The following is a 16,950-nucleotide window of genomic DNA, read 5'->3' as shown; positions in this document are numbered from 1 at the left end:
TGCCTGTCTGTCATTTCCACCCAAAGACGGAGTTCTGTAATGAGAGGCCTTGACATCGTGTTACACCTCACCAGTTATCCCCATCCCTCTTCCCTCCTCACAGTGATGTTCGGCAAGGTGACACACAGAATTGTGACTTCAGAGAGGCAGCAGAGGTGTGGAGGGCAAGGCTGTGAGGTCATGTTTAAGCAGCCAATGTCCAAAATCAAACCTCTGAGCCCACTTACACAAGCCATGTGTCATCTGAAATTACATCTGCCTCTTGAAGACAAACAAATTGCTGTAGAACAGAAAGGCCATGGGTGGCTAGAGCGTGAATGGCAAGGGTATATTCTCCCCAAAACTGACAAGGTATATTGAGGTTTTAAAAGGGACCTGCCAAACCACTGAAATTTCTCTATCCATCACTCTAGAGAGCCAGAGAGAGCTAGATCTACTTTGTAGAGCCCAGAGTTAAAGAGCTATATTTTGGTCATTGTGGGCACAAGACAGAGACAGTGCTGGGAGCAAAGAGAGGCAATGGGGTGGCTAAAGATAGGGATGTCCAGCTCTGAACAACGCCTCTCCTCTGCAAGTTGCAGGGCATGCTTTCCTTCGCTGGCCATCCCCACTGGCCAGGCATGCATGTAGATATCATCTTCTCCTTTTGGGGTCAGCGGTATCACAGGTTGCTCAGGTTTCCCTTATTTTTGCAGAGTGGGGGGGCATGCGCTTCTACCGGAGGAAGCTGTGAAGATACCCCATCTCCCACTGCCTGCAGGCTGATGCTTCAGCAAGGCCTAGAGCAGCAGAGCCCAGGTTTTCTGGGGACAGTGCCTCTCCACAGGGGCACTGGGACTAGAGTCTGCTGGAATCCTGGACTCCAGATTTAGCAGATTCCTATCTGAGCCTGCTAGTGAGTGGCTAATTAATGCTTTCTGGGGGCACACTCCAGATAGAAGGGGAAAGTGAGAGACAGGCCAACACTTCAGACATCTGAGCCAGTTGAGCTCCGTGGGCAGAGCCTTCTGCCTGCCACTTTCCCCAGTGAGTCTCGCCTGCCCTGCACCGTCACGCCAGGAGAACCTGAGACAGCAAAGCTCTGGTGTCCATGCAGTTCCCTCATTGCAATGCATTGATCGGAGCTCTCTTAAAGAAAGTGGCCTGGATATCTGAGACACCTATTGATTGCTCCATCGGCTCTCTTCCTGCCCTGATCCTCATTCACTTGGCATTGCCTGAATAACCTGCACTTCTGTGTTAGGGGCAGTCTCCCCAGATCTTAAAGGGCTACATTCACAGCTGTTCGCCTAGCTGCCGCCCATGTAGGGTGGAGAGATGATGCCTGGTGACCCTTATATGCACTCCCCCAGGGGAGGGCCTAAATCTCTCCTGCAGCATCAAGCTGAGAATTTCAAGCATAAGGCAGAAGCTTGAAGTTCAGGTTACCTGTTTTTGCCATCTTTGAGTACTGGTGCCTTCCGCCTGAAGAACAGGCTCATGCCACATGCCCAGCGGGCAGGACGTGGTATGTACATCATGTACGACGACAATAACCAGGAAAATCTTTCCTCCCTTAATGAGAAAAAATCAGGTAGTACCTAAGAAATTAGGTACTAATGGAATATCATACCCTTCTTCAGAGGAAGGACAGTTTCTTTACCCAGAAATGTCCCCACTAAGTTACCAGCCCAGTGCCAAGGGCATCAAGGAAAAGCCTTTAAAGAGAAGAACTGGTTTCTAGATTTCGCCTTTAACCACAAGATTGTTTTTCCCCAAACTCCTGGTAATCAAGCAGGAGAAAGAACCTGGCTTAGCAACCTTCTGCCATAGATGAACTCAAGGAAGAAGAGAGGTACACTGAAGCAAAGTAGGAAAGGGAACTATTGAAAGGAAAAAAAATCATAGCTCAAGTATCAAGACACATCTTGTCCTAATGAGTGCCTGGAGACTGCAGAATAGGCCCTCTGGGGAAACCAAGACATCAGAGGTTTTTAAAAACAGTTAAACTACTAGAAATGTACAGCTGGGAACACTCCTGCCCTGACAGAGAAAAGGGTTGGATGAGCTAATAGGATGACAGATCAGAAATGGAAAAGACCAATGAACCTTTTCTAATCAAAAATCCCTTGTCAATTCTGCATTTTTGAGCAAGTCAAACAATTATGGATTTGTTCTTTCCAGAAACTCCTGGCTCTGTGGAGACCAGAGACTGTAAAACCATTTTTCTCCCTTTTTGGATTTTGCTTTTAAAGATGTATATTGATTGAATTCTGTATACTAATACTTTGTGCTTCCACCAGGCTTCACATAAAGTTAACTAATCAGTCCTCAGAACGCTTTTGCAAAGCAAAGCAGTATGACCGTTCTTTCTCAGCTTGGGAAACCAAGCAAAAGAAAGAGAAAAAAAGATGCATGCCCAACATCACCTGACCACTCTGTTAGTCCTATTTGCAGATTGCCAGTGTAGTCTCCTCTACTCCTCTTGATATTGTCATGTGTTCTTGCATCCCATTACTATCAATAAATCTTTATACTGTATATTCCACAGCTCTAAATATTATGGGCAGGATCACAGATACACTAACATCAATAGCAGACCACCCTTCCCCAGTGGCTTTAATGATGCTGAATCAATCCCTGTATGAATAACTAAATACACTTCGGCACAAAAGCAGCCTTAGAGTCAGATTTCACTTTGCCATGAGTAGTATCCCACAGGGTTCAGGAGTTCAGCCACAGCATGGTGTGAGTGAACCTTTCCAGCCTAACTCTGGTCTGGAAGGAGTTAACTGTTTTCACACAACTTGGAGGCTAAGCCACAAACCCCTGCACAGGACCCTGCTCTGAAATGTGTGAGCTCCCAGAACTCAAAGCAGAGGACGCCCTGGCCACACAGTAAGACACACCAGCGCTGGCTCCTGTGACTCTGCTCCCCCAACTGCCAGCTCCAAGAGACTCGATTGCTTGGGCGCAGGGCAGCACAGACACAGGCAGCCAGCGAGCCTGGACCCCTGCTGCTGCTCTGCAGAGTGGCTGGAGCCGCATCGGGCTTTTAAGGTTGTTTTATGGCATCTATATGAGCAGGCTAGAGCACATTACCAATCTGTGCTCCCATTAAAGCCAGTGTCACTAATGCGGATTGGCATGTGCGTAGGGGAATACATCCCCTCCCTGAACTACCACATGCAGAGAAGCAGGTTTCCAGTGGTCCCTCTCTGACTCTAAAAGAAGGTGCCTGCCTCCCAGCAGTGGATCAAGATCCTGTGAGTCTGCCATCTCTACACCTAGGTCAGGGAGGGCCAGACTACACTAGTATGCATCTCCTCCCCTTGGTAACTGGTGTGCTCCAGCAGGAAGATATTTAACAACAGAAACTACACATCCATCAAAAGACAGAAGAGGGTTTAACGTCTAATCTACATTCTTAACAACACTGGCTGCCATCAACTTGCCTCTCAAGAAAAGAGAGAGCCCTAGTGCAAAGCAATACACGCTTAAGCGACATTGGACAATTCATCACCAGCTGCTATGATGCTACGACCTGGAAGCAAACTGCGTGCTGGCGCCTTGGCTCCAGCATACAGGACTTGCACAGACCACAGCCAGCTGCTGTTCCTTGTGGTTAAAACTGAGGGGATAATGCTCTGCCAGGTACAGCAATGTGGAGGGTTACATGCAACAGCTTCTTCTTGCTTCCCCCTCCTCCCCTCACTGCCTGTCCCAGAGGGACCCAAGGGAAACAAAGCTTTAAAGTCAATCCATAAGAATGTGTTTAATTGCCACTGAATTCCCTGTGGTTCACCTTGAATGGGCAAGGATTGGGGAGGGGAATGGGGGGAGGAAAAGCAGCACCAGAGAGAAGCTGAACACTGCTCAGAGAGCACTGAACAGATCAATAGGCTGAGCACAGACAGGTTGAGTATGCAGGGCAGGGACCCACAGCTCCAGGACAAACCTGCGCTATCCACCATCTTCAGAAAGTCTCTGGAGTCGGAATATGGGCAGACCTTCATTGCACACCAAGCCATAGCTCTGCATTAACTCCATCCTTCCCTTATGAAGCTCAGCCAACCCAGTCATGATCACATAAAAGCCTCTCCTTCCCTACACTGCAAAATGGCCTAGGGGGCAAGAAAAGCAACACCCTCCAGCCTGGGGTTCCTTTAGAAAAGGAAACAGTCTGGCACAGCACAGTTTCCAGTTATTTGTCAAATTTGCAAGTGCTAGAAGTAGTATCCTAGCATCAGGGTGCTGACTAGAAACACTGTCCTCTCTGGACTGCCCTCTTGGTCATCGCCCATCCTGACTCTTTTACAAAGCCTGTAAAAAGATACCTTCAGAAAGCCAGAGAGGGCAAGCGTGTAGTTAGCCTAGGAGATCCTGCAAGGCCTGGAGTCCCAGGTGCCGTTGGGACAGAGAACAATTCTCAGTCTGACTCTGTCTTACCTTCTTTTAGCATCCCCACTTTGAGGCATTTCATGAAGCGACAGGCCTGACAGGACTTGCGCCTCCGTTTCGTGATCTCACATTCATTGGTGGCCGGGCAGCTGTATTCAATATTCCCTGCAATCAAACACAGAGATGGTTACCCAGGAACCACATTCTCCCCACTGATCCAGGGACAGGCTGTAGTGCCCAGATATTCCCACCATCATCAGTCTGTATATGCTGTATGTTTGCTCACTCATTTGCACACACATACACATTCTGAGATCACAGCCAGCTGATGATGGCTCTTTGAGAGCCCAGCACTAGTTATTAGAACACATTTCAGAAAAAATCAGTACTGTCCTATGTATCTGGAGAAACCTGTCCATCCAAGGGCCTGACTGCAATGCTGGGCCTTCAGGCACAATGTGTCCTCCAGGCACGTTATCACCCTTATAATAAATGCTGCATCCCTTATAACTTGGCCTGTTCCCTGAACTCCAGGGCTGAGAGTGCGAGCAGTTCAGACATTAGCAGCATTCCCCCTGCTGCCAGTCTTGCTCTGTGTCCATGAGATGGATGTCACCTGTCCTTTCTTGCCTTGCTTGGGGGACCAGGGAGCTCAGAGATGGCATCTCCCCCTTTGCTTCCTCCCGCCGGCAGGCATGCTATAGGTAGCAGGGAAGCAGTAGGTCCGGATTAAGAAAGACGGATATGTCCTGTAAAATGAACACAGGCTCTCTGTGCAAATCTTTCCCGTTTCACTTCATTAGTCCTTGTGCACCTGCCTCTCATCCCTCTGCACAGAGCATCAGCATTTATTTCCTCATTCCCTTTCACTTATGATCACCTCACAACACTGCCTCCAAGACAAAACAGGGAAAGAAGCATCCCAAATTTATCTCTGGTCACATCATATTTTATTATAAGCCAAGAACGTAACCGTAACATGGATGCAAGTGTCTGATATGAGGATGTAAGTGGAATTATGCTGGATCACAGTGTAACGCAACAATTATTTAGTCCTAGGAAAAAAAACCAAACAGCCAGCTGTCTCCCTCCTTCCATTCACTTTGGAGGTGATGTTTCTGAAGAGGGTTATGCAATGTTTGCTGTGGAAATCTAAGTTTGACAGTGATGCGTTGACAATGGCAATACACTTAAGGCAGTCTAGCTACTGGGTAAATGAGGCAGCTCCAGAAAGGATTTGTAGGATCTACAGTCAATTCAGAAGAATGGAAAAGTTGATTTAGTGGTTTAAAGCAGGAAATTGAGATTCAAGAATTCAGTCAGAGCTGTAGGGAGTGTAGGTAAGGGCCAAGAGAACACACAGCGTGGACTTCATATACCATCATATTAGAAATAGAGCTTACAATTTAGTAGCACTGGGACAGGACTTGATGTTTGTTCCTACTTCTGTAACAGATTTCTATGTTCTTGTGCAAGACCCTTCCTTCCTCTAAATAAAACAATCTGATACATACCAGTCTCTGGGAGTGATGATTAGACCTTGGGGCTAAGCAGTTCGAAAGCCCATTGGGAATCTGACTGGAAAGACAGAACACAGATTCAAACGAAAGAAAGCACTACTTGATTTATCTCACTACACTTGGCTCATGGTGGGTGAAACCCCAGCAGCATACAACCCTCAAAGTCTAAAGGTGATCTGCCTGCTAGTTATAAACCTTCTGCCTCTTCCTCTTGTTTTGTCATAAGACTTGCAACTTGCCCCTAAGCTCCAGCCTAGCCACCCCATTCCTCACGAGTGCTCATCTGCCCCCAAAATGAAGTTTGTTTGCAGGAGCAGAGCGTGATGCACGAAATGCTTCCATTCAGACTGTATTTCGTCATTGTGCAGCATCTGAATTTCAATAGCCAGCAATGTATCAAGGTTCTCAGAGAGCTGGAAATTGAGATTCAGGCTTGATGTCAAGGTAATAAACAAACTTGTGTTCTAGACGCAGAGCTCCGGCACATTAGAAACCCGTGAGTACGGAGGCCCTGACCTCATGATCAGATACTCGCTGTGCCCCACACAGGAAGAAACAGAGCAGGAACAAACCTGAGATAAAACTCAAACACAGTCTCACTTTGGAAGGTTTTGTCTCAGTTTCAGTGCCCACCTTCCTCACTAAAGCCAGGACCAGAGTTCTCAAGACATCAAGATTTCATGTTTTGTGGTCCCAAGGCTAAAAATTTGCTCCCTAACACAGAGAAACTACAAGGGCACTGAGCCCTTCTAGCAGCAAGAGGCAGCGACAGCCCTCATCTAGCAGCTCAAGGTCCCTCTACACTGTATTAAGCAGATCCCCCAGGTTCCCCAGGCCTCCAGCCCATGGACCCCTGGACAAGCAAAGTACTGCAAATGATCTACAAAACCTACACCACAACTAAATGTGATAGCGTCAGAGCAGGTGTAGGTACTGGTTACCATATACACTGTCACAGCTTGAATAAGCAGTTCTCAAAGGCACTTCTGTACTGGGATCGCAACTGTTAAAGGAGCGGAGCCAGAGGAGAGTAAGCACTGGGCAGGCTCCCCTTCCCTGACAGCAAAGCAGTGGCCACCACGTAGTGCAGCAGCCGTGTGATTTGCTGGTAAGCACAGGTGAGAACATACACCCAGCACTGGTGGGACATGCTGTTCAGCAGGCTTTCTACCTTCACACTGAACACAGGCTCACGTGCCCCTTGCACACACTGTGCCCAGTCTAAAGGAAGCAAGGACCAGCAGCTGTGTTTTACAGCCCTCTTTATAGGTGCAAATGCTAGAGGTGAAGCCCACTGTACCCTCTTCACACAAGACAATGCTGCTAAAGTATGGAGTTTCATATCAGGCCCCAAAACACGCTCTGCACTACATGGATTGAGAGCTATGCCTGGGGGCAATACCTGCCATTATTGCAGGAAACAGGGACATCACCAGGGAAGGCACAATCAGCATTACCCAAGCAGAACTCGTACAAGCAAAACTATCGTCTCCAAAACTTTAACAAAGTTCTTGTGACTTTTTTTTTTTTGTGTCTCAATTTCTTTTATGGGTCCTGGGGCTGGCTGCCAGCACAGTGAGCTGCTCACAGCTCCCTGTAATTTCTGTAAGTGCCCTGTGATAAAGTGATGAGATTAACTCATCAAAATTCCAGCAGCCTCCCAGCAGCTGGCGGTCACACCACCAGCCCGGCTGCCGGTGCAGGGGGCTCGGAGAGAGTCTCCCCTTCACTGCAGCAGCTGGGGGTGCGGCAAGGCCTTGCAGAAAAGCATCAGCACACAAGGATGCACATGGACAAGTTTGTATACAAGTACAAAATCTGAGTCAAGTCTCTGTGTATCATGGACCGTAGATTATGCCACCCAGAAGTAAAGTGTAGAAAAATGGATAATCTAATAGACAAGGCCTTACTTTGAACTGTTGCTTCTTAGAAGAGATTTCCTTGACTTGAGGCAATATTTACATTTGATCTGAAAAAACTGCTAGGACCTCACCGATGCCATGGCACAAGACTTACCTAAAAAATGGCTTCAAAAAATAAAGTGGTGGGTGACCAGATCAGAGTTTGGATTCATTCTAAGCCTCCATATATGGCCTTGGAGGGCAAATCACTTCCTCTCTGTGCCCTAGTTTGCTCGTCTGCAAAATGAAACGAGCACCAAACCTACCTTCTGGGGAGATCACGAGTCTTGATTCATTAAGGTCTAACTGCACTTTAAAGCCTTTCGATGAGAGATGTTAAGAAACAGCCAAGGACTATTAAAGTGATAGATCATGTTTTTTTATGCTGGGGAACTGCAAAATTACCCTATTTTCTGTAAAATTAGACTTTGGGCTGTTAAACTGTTTGGAACATAATCTCCAGCGCACACATAATAGTAGCACCTGAAAAGTGCATGCCAGAGCTTGGTCATTCAAGAGACCCCATAGTCACCATACCTCTCTGGAACAGGAGGGACTGGGAAGAGGGGAATGCATCCCTGAGCTGCAGGAGCACAGTAGGTCCCACCCAGCTCCTGCTTCAGTTACGGACAGGGCTCCTCAGGGCCGCTGAGCTTAGTACAGCACGGGGAGCACAAGCTGCTCCCCACTTACTTGATCCTGCCTTTCTATAAAGCCTTTCTACAAGGAAATTCAGGAAAGATTAGACAGAAGTAGCCAAGAAAATCTTTAAAGCTAAAACATTTTCAGTTTCTGTTTTCTGAAAAACCATCCCCCATGTCCTCTTTCTCTGGTTTCTTCTTCATTGCTTTTCACCATTCTTTCCTTCTCTTCTGCCTACCTTGCATACTCTGTCCTGCGCTGCACTGCTGCACACAGACCTCTCATCTTCTCTGGGTGACTCACACAGAGGACCAGATGACTGCAGCTCTTCCTGAATTTCAGGCAAAAACCCAGACTCAGTCATTTCTGCTATTAAGTTCCAACTTCCATTCATTCAAGTCATGTCTTTCACTAGAGGACCCACAGAGGTCCCTTCCAACCCCTACTATTCTGTGATTCACCCTAGTGATCTGACGCAGCACGCTGCAGTTGTGACCAACTCTCTGCTGGTCCCCTGGGGTCAGAGGGCTGAGAGCAGGGATTCACAGGGAAATCCATCTCATAGGTGCCTCAGCTCATGCATTTGTTTCCTTTTATCCCAATTTTTGTACCAATTGTTACACTGCCCCCACAGTGGGTTTTTTTGTTATTTGGTTGGGGTTTGTTTTCTTTTTTTTTTGTTTTCATTTGTTTGTTTTACAAGAACTGCTTGCAAAATATCATACCCTTAGGAAGCTCCCATCAGGCAGTCAGTATAATGCCTCCATGGTTCAGCTATTCTGCATGACAGTCTGCATGAGAAAGCAACCTGCCTTTTCAATAAGCCAGTAGCTCTGATGACAGTTTCATTTCAGTACCCACAAGCTTTTGTCATGAATCCTTTTTATCTCTGATTCGAAGGTAAACAGACCATTTGGATGTCTCAGTGAAAAGGGACCTGCAAACTGTAAAAAGGCCCTCAGTGAGTGCAACACCAGACCAGCAGTTCCTCTGCCCTCAGCAGGCACCAGTCAGACCTCCTGCACCAGGACGGGGAACACTGATAATATGCAGTAAGCGGATTCTCCATTTCCTTCCGCTTAAATTAGCCCTCCTAACTGAGGCATCATAGCCTGAGTCCTGGTGTGAGGAGAGGTACTTTGTGAAAATCAGAAGAAAATCTCTCCAATGATCTGCATGAGGTAAGAGGGGTTATTTTTTAAGCCAAAGTCTTCAAAGAAAGGGGTTCAAATATTGGACCTGTAAGTCTGTACTTAGGCACTTGAGTAAGTGACCTGATTTTCAGCAGGGCCATCCTGTGCTTCCAGGGACATATACCTGATCTAGGTGCCTGAGTATATACAAACATCAGTAGAGGCTACTATTTTTGGAAAGGAAAAAAAATATAAACACAGCAACCCCCAAAAACCACACCAAAATAACTCAACCCCCACATCAAAAACAAAACCAAAAAACTCCCCACCCTAGTACATGTGTTTATCACTTGCAGGAAAATGAGACTTTGGAAAAGCAGGTGAGATAAGCCCTAATGTTTGGACTAACCAAAATTTTACTTCATGCGGCTTACACAGTAAGAAAAACAGAAATACGAGGACCAAGGCTTCAGGACTCTTGATGCTACGAGAGGAAAAGGGGGTAGCTATAGGTCTAACACCAGCACTGTTGGCATCCTCAGGGTGGCACACCTGGCTCCTGCCTGCTCCACGAAGGAGGACTTGGACGTTTCACACAACCTCACTCAGAGCAGCATCCTGCTTGTACGAGGACGCAGAAGATGGGCCCTGGGTCTACCTACTGGCAGCAAGTTTGTCTGCAGCGTGTCTTCTGACACAGAAATACTTTATGGAAGTTCCACAGAGAAGATCCTTCTGCACAAAGCTCTCCGTACAGATGCACAGAGGCAAAAAGAAAACACAAGACTAACAGAGTTGAGTTACACTGGAGATGGTTTTCTGAATCCAAGTGCTAGAGCTGTGAATAGTAAGCAGCACTCTGGCACTAGATTCAGGGAATACTGCTCTTTCCTTAGTTATGCTTCAAAAGTCTTTTGAAAGCTCATAACGTCTCCTGGTTTTGGGCTGTGAACTCCCACTTGAGAAGCAGCAGGCACGTTTCTGAGAAGGACAGAAGGATAGGATAATGCCTGGCTGCTGCGGCCACAACTGTAGGAACACAAAACCTCCTTTCTGCATCGCACAGGTCCTTTGCTGAGCCTGTGGATTATAATGCTCAATAAAATGAGCAAACTCTCTCAACTGCTCCACTCCTCCCTTCCCAGGAGCCACTCTAGCCACCGTAACAACAACTAGAAAGCCCTAGAAGACTACAGATTTTGTTACACGCCTGTTATAAATCCCTACAAGTCTTCTCAACTGCATTATCCACGATTTAAGCCCCTCATTGGTGTAAGGGCATCCCAGCACAGCCATTGTATTGCTACACTCACTGAGTTTGAAGCTTGCAAGACTCAAGCAGGGAATCCACAGATGCAGGCACTTTGCCTGATACATAACCTGCCCATTCAGAAGATGATGGTAAATGTGTCTCTTCTCTCTGACTCTCCAATAACCAGCTCTCCCCAATATCACTCCTTGCAAGTCCTGTTGTATTGCATTATGGGTATAAGTTCGAAGCATACCAGATGATTCACAAAGATCAGAGACGGAAATCATAATTCCAATTTATTTTGCTGAGCTTTAAGCTTTTATTTTATATTAATGGGTCATTTTGGAAATAGCCTTAATTTTCACTATTTGAAGATGAAAAATAGATGAAGGGTAGTCATGATTATGCTGAATAATAAAGGACTCACATGCTTGCGTAGCACTGTTATTAGTTAAAAGTCAGAATAGTCAAAACTACCTACTAGTTGTAACGACTGATGAACAAAAGATAATGACAATATATTTGATTGATATATAATGCTCCATCTACTGAGCAAACTATTAAAAGAAGGAATAGAGTTAGATTAAGAATTTGTAACCTGTAAGAAATCCAGCATTTGCCTTTGTCCTAAATTTGGATGAAAGGATTAATTAGGATTTCCATGGAATAGAAATTTTAAAACTTTTAATTCAGAAACATCCAAAACACATTATTTTTCATGTAACAGACCCATTCCATTACATTCAGCTAATATGAAACTTTTTGTTTCAAATCAGATCCTTCTTAAGCACCAATAGCAGCACACTTCAACATGCTCAAAACTCAGACTCTTTCCTATCTTTGCTAGACTGCACCTTCCACAATATTCATAGTCAGGTGATACCCATGGTACATGTTTTTACAGAGGACGCTTGCATCACGGAGGTAAATGCAGACTGCTGCTAGAATATAATGGGAACCCAAAGCACAGTTCCCACAAAGCAATACTATGATAGAGAAAGAGGATTAGAATTTTGTCGGACAGCATAGCTAACCAAAAATGCTTGAAGCCAGTTCAGAATCTCTGACTCTGCTTCAAAGTGTGGGAAGTCCAGCCCTGGGGTTCAAAATAACATGTTCAAACAGAAAGGCCTGTAACCCAGTGGCATGTGCTGTCATCTCATCTCAGGTTTTCTCCTTTCCATCTCAAGCATTGCCAGTGCTACAAAGTGGAAATGACACACGGTTTTCCAGGCCTTGATCCTTCCCCTGGCCATGTAACACAACATGAGAGAGGTTCATAGGTGTGACACTCCCATAACCTGTGGGACAGGTTAGGATATGTTGTGTGATCCTGGCTTAATTCAGCAAAACCACTCAAATTCAGCTTGAAGTGAATCAATGGTTTGGATTTTCCTGACTTCTTTTTTTCTCATATCATCAAAATTTTTCTTGGGGAAATCTGACTTTGTAAAAATTCTGCTTTTCTTTAGAAAAATCCTACTGACGGAAAACTCCCACGTAGATATAGCAGTGACCTCAAAGATAACCATCCATGTCCACACTGTCTTTCAACCACTCTTCTCCCCATCACTTGAAAAGCAACAGCCCTCGTGCTGCCCAGGACAGCCTGGCCTCACCTAGTTAAGGGGGAAGGTGAGTTCTGCAGCTCAGATATTCATTCTTCCCACTGCTGTGGCAGTAGCAGGGTGAGTGGAGAGGTGGTGATCAGGGGTATCTATACAGGGCTACAGGAGTATAATCATCCAGGACAGATTTAGAACTATTTGATAGCAGCATGCACACCTATTACTTAATAAAGTTACCAAACGTAGGGCCACCAGATTAAGTACTCTCATAATAGTAATTAGTTTTTCATTTTTTAATACTCAAGCAGAAAAAAGTGAAGTGGCTGCTCCAAGGCCACAAAAGCCTGATGATGAATTTACCTACTGCATCTCCTGAGCACCTGAGAAATCCTGGGGTTGTAGCTCTACCTCTGTGATCAAACCATTGAGTCAACACCATTCCCAGATACCAGAATCATGGCAAGTCTTTTGACACTAGCAGGGAATGAAATTGTACAACATACACATCTGCATGCTTTCTGCACACCCTGTATCGATGTTAGGCAGCCTGGATGGATACTTCCCCACTTCTTCATTTAGATGTTTAACACATCCACTAGAAATAGAGTTGCAGGATGAACACCTTTTGGAAACGCTTTTGCTACCTGCCGTCTCTGTTACGTGATATTTAAACCCTTTTCCCCCGCATACCCAGGGCTGTGGTTGGGTATGATGTGCACTGCAGCAGAGCCCTGGGAACTGTGCATTTTCTTGACTCAACCAAACTCTTCAGCCCTGTTTGCTACCCACTTGCTTGGGCTCAGCCTTCAGCTCCATAGCTCACCCTCGGGCACAGCACACTCAACTCTCCCACTCTTGAGAATAAAAGCATTTTGGTGTCTCAGTCACCAGCCCAAGCTGATGACAGGGTGAGAGAAATCTCCACTTATTCCTTTCCCCCATCTGTTACACGTTAACAGGCAATCAATTAGGGAACCACAGGGAGAATATGGCTGCGATGGGGAGAGGGAGATGGAAGGAAGCACTCTCCCTTCTCAGGATGAACTCAGTTGACATATCACCCAGGCTGACACAGACACCAGTTACTGCCACCCTGCATAATTTTCTTTTGATTTTCTCTGAAAACTCTTCAAAAGTTCCTAGGTCTTTTTCTCTCTCTCCAGGTTAGGCCTCTCTTCTGCTCTGCCACAGAGATGCTCCAGTATCACTCCCACGAGGGGTTAGTTTTTCAGTCTCTCCCTACATAAGGAGCCCCTAGGGCTTTGCTTTGGACTATTACCTTATCCCTCCTTTAGCACCTGAACGTGCCAAAAAGAAACACTGGGAATGTGTCCAAGTGGTGGAGGAGGGACAGAGTCAGTGCTGACAGTCAGAAGTCCAAGTAAAAGTTCACATTCAATCATAGGAGATTCAGCAATGATAGATCACAGAAACCCTGTCAGGGAACAGGCCAATACCCTAAAGACAGCCATACTTTCCACACAGCATAATAAAAGAGGACGAGTCAGTGGGGCAATACAGAGTGATTATTTCCACAGCTGGATAACAGTAAGGAGAGACACCTAGAATCTAAGAAATTAAGCTAGAAATAGTGAATTCTGCAGAGACCTAGGCTAAACTGCACCTTGTACTGCTCTGTCCACTCCACGGTTGAACATTCCCAGTGGCCGAGTGTAACCAGGCCCATTCAATGAACAAAAATAAAATTGAGTGCTCTCCCTACACGTGCATTTCTTTCATTTCACAGGAGTCAAGGACGTGTTGGTGTGGTGGATTGAGCCCAGCCAACAGCCAAGTACACACACAGCTGCTTGCTCACTGGACAACTGTCCCCATCCATGGTTGGGTAAACTCAATACACTTTCCACTGGAAGGTGAATGATCCTGTTCTTTTTCCAGTTAGACAGTGTAGGAGATAAAGGGAGAATATGTTCGTCCAGGCATGTTTGCTCACACAGGGCCTGCTTGTGTAAGTACACCCAAGCATCCATGGATATTGGAGCTCGCCTGCATGCACTCCCACTTTTGGCTATGCTGTTGTACTTGCATGTATGCGCATCTGCAGCATACCTTTGTCAGTCAGGACACAGCCATACCCCTCATATGTGAATTGTACATGCAGGAGGAAGGCACTGCAATTCATCTACACATACAGGCACTGAGGTTTTCAAAATCACCTGAGGAATGTCTCATCCTTAGTAAGACTAACAAAAACTGGGTATCTGTCTCCTTCAGTGCCTAATTTTTTTAATCTTCAAAGAAGTTGCATCTTAATGAAAAGGGCTGGTGGAGCTGGAAAAGGAGGAACACAGGACTGACTCTCATCCAACCGACCTGTCCAGCCTTGTGGTGAGGTCTGTATTGGAGTCCATGGCCACAAATTAGGACTGGCAGGATGGAGTGAGAACCTCTCTATTCCTGTAATGCTGGAGCTTTCACCTCAAGGTGCAGACATCTCTAAAGAGAAGCCATATCTAGGCAGGGGCATCTGCTCTTCAAATGAGCCTTAAAACCACCCTTAGAGTGCAAAGCATTTCCTTTCCAGGCCTCACTCCACTAGCAGCCACGTTATCAGGGCATCACTGCCACTAGCAGAGGCAGGAAGATCCACTAGGCCAGATACCTGGATCTGGTAACCAGCCAGACTAGGAACTTCGCAAAGGTTCCTACCACCACAAAGCCTAACTTTATGTCCAGGTTGATCTGGACGGACCAGAGCTGGGCAGGAGAAGAGAGGAGGCATACAAAAGGATGGACGGTTAGGTGCACTACATTCACCCTCCCTTGCCCCCTTTTATATCACATGGAAACACTGCAGTCTCTGCAATGTCTGGGGCCGCCTTCCTTTATTGCTATAGAGTGAATGACTCAGTTTCCCTTCCCACCATACCTTGAATAGTCCTCTTGAAGAAGGCTTTGCACGCCTCACAGGAAGCCACGCCGTAGTGGTACCCAGAAGCAATGTCCCCGCACACCAGGCACAGCCGCTTGGGGATTGCATTGAGCATGTATTCGCATTTGGTGGGCGAGTCCTCCATGATGGCACTGGCGCAGTCATCATAACGCTTACGGCAGGACCCACCACCAATCCCTGTGCCATTGAACATGGGTGGCGAGTCTAGGCCATTGGGGTGCCCACCCATGGCGATGCCGTAGCCACCGCTAGCGTCGGAGGAGCCGCTCGGGCTGTGGTGGCTGATGGCGTCGATGCCAGAAGACGGGCTGGAGGGCTCGGTCTTGATGAAGGACCCACAGCTGGAGGAGAGGTGCCGCTCCTCTGTGGCCATTCTGCCGAGCAGCCTGCAGGGAGAGAGCAAAGGCACTCAGTGGCCTCCTGGCCAAACCCAGCTCCAAGTTGGTGAAAAGAGAGGTCTCCCACCTCAGTTCAACTCCAGTTGGCTCAGGCAGTTCAACACCACTCCCCACCCTGCCCCCAGTACTTCTCCTTCATGAACCTAGTACAGCTCTCTACAAACACCCCACTACTCCTCAAACTCACACTGGAATAAAATCAAGAATACTCGCATATATCACAGTTTCAGGCTGCTCACAGGCTGCAGTGCTGGCAAGGGGCATCAGTGCTGATGAGGCACAGTCTGCCCCTGGGACAGCAGAAAGAAATGAACCTGTTTGTGGCGGGCCAGGTGAAAAAGATGTTTGGTTAGTTCAGGCTGTGCTGCCCTAGCTCTAAGAAAAAAGTTCACTAGCAGACCGTGCAGGAAGGACCTGCTCAGATTGGATTTTCATTTGTAATACAGAAGTCTTCGATAATTTTCACATTGGATTCCTTCCCCCTCGCTTCACCATCATCACTAAAAGGGGAGCTCAGAAACTGAAGGAAAATCATCTGATCAAAAGTTACCCCCAACTTTATCTTAATTCTTAATCTTTCTTCTGTTTACTAGTATAAGGCTTTTCATGCAGGCGCTTCTCAAATTCTCACTTCTTAGAGTTATGCTCTTCAGTATATGGAAAAGACTGCGCCTTTACCAAATTTGCAACGTCTTCTTATTTATTGTAGTCACTCCTTATATAAATGTTCAGTCTTTTTTTAGAACACTGCTATTTTTTATGACATCTTATGGCAATGAGTGGTATATGAACAAACAAAAAACACCACTTTTATCTGCCCATACTGCATTTGCAGCCTTTCAGGCTCCCTGAACATCTCCTGACTCTGCTTCTCAGGAAATGTACTTTTGCCACATTCTCCTCATTCAGCTCTTCATTATCCATATAATTGTTCTTCATGCAGAAGTTTTTGCAGACCTCTTCTCTGCTTCATCATCCATCTCTGAACTTCCTCTAGTCTGGCTATTTCTGTTCAGTCCAGAACAGAGTTCAATGAGCCAGCTCCTCAGCAGCATGAAACTGGCACTGCTCCATCACTTCTCCAGCTGAAGGTCTGGACAGTAGTCAAGACAAAGGCACGCCATCAATTACCTACTGACATTACCGTATTTTCAATGTTATTTTCAGCCTATTATATAACTCTTTATATTGTTTGCTTTTTTTCTCATTAAATGAAAATCTAAATTGTTACCATTTCTTCAA

The 16,950-nt window shown here is 46.2% G+C and overlaps 1 protein-coding gene across 3 annotated transcripts in view; it reads right to left on the bottom strand.

Moving 5' to 3' along the window:
- Window positions 1-16,950, bottom strand: part of ESRRB (estrogen related receptor beta) — a 143,253-nt gene that overhangs the window by 23,844 nt on the left and 102,459 nt on the right. For all 3 annotated transcript variants that reach the window (XM_075425673.1, XM_075425674.1, XM_009939241.2), the window contains 2 exons: window positions 15,287-15,696; window positions 4,429-4,545 (listed from right to left, as the gene is read on the bottom strand). In XM_075425673.1, the coding sequence (XP_075281788.1) occupies window positions 4,429-4,545; window positions 15,287-15,696 (527 nt within the window). The remainder of the gene's footprint in view (window positions 1-4,428; window positions 4,546-15,286; window positions 15,697-16,950) is intronic.

The sequence above is a fragment of the Opisthocomus hoazin genome, chromosome 7 (genome assembly GCF_030867145.1).
Source record: "Opisthocomus hoazin isolate bOpiHoa1 chromosome 7, bOpiHoa1.hap1, whole genome shotgun sequence".
Lineage (NCBI taxonomy): Eukaryota > Metazoa > Chordata > Aves > Opisthocomiformes > Opisthocomidae > Opisthocomus > Opisthocomus hoazin.
The sequence above is the reverse complement of the archived record's forward strand: the minus strand, read 5'-3'. Positions and strand labels throughout refer to the sequence as shown.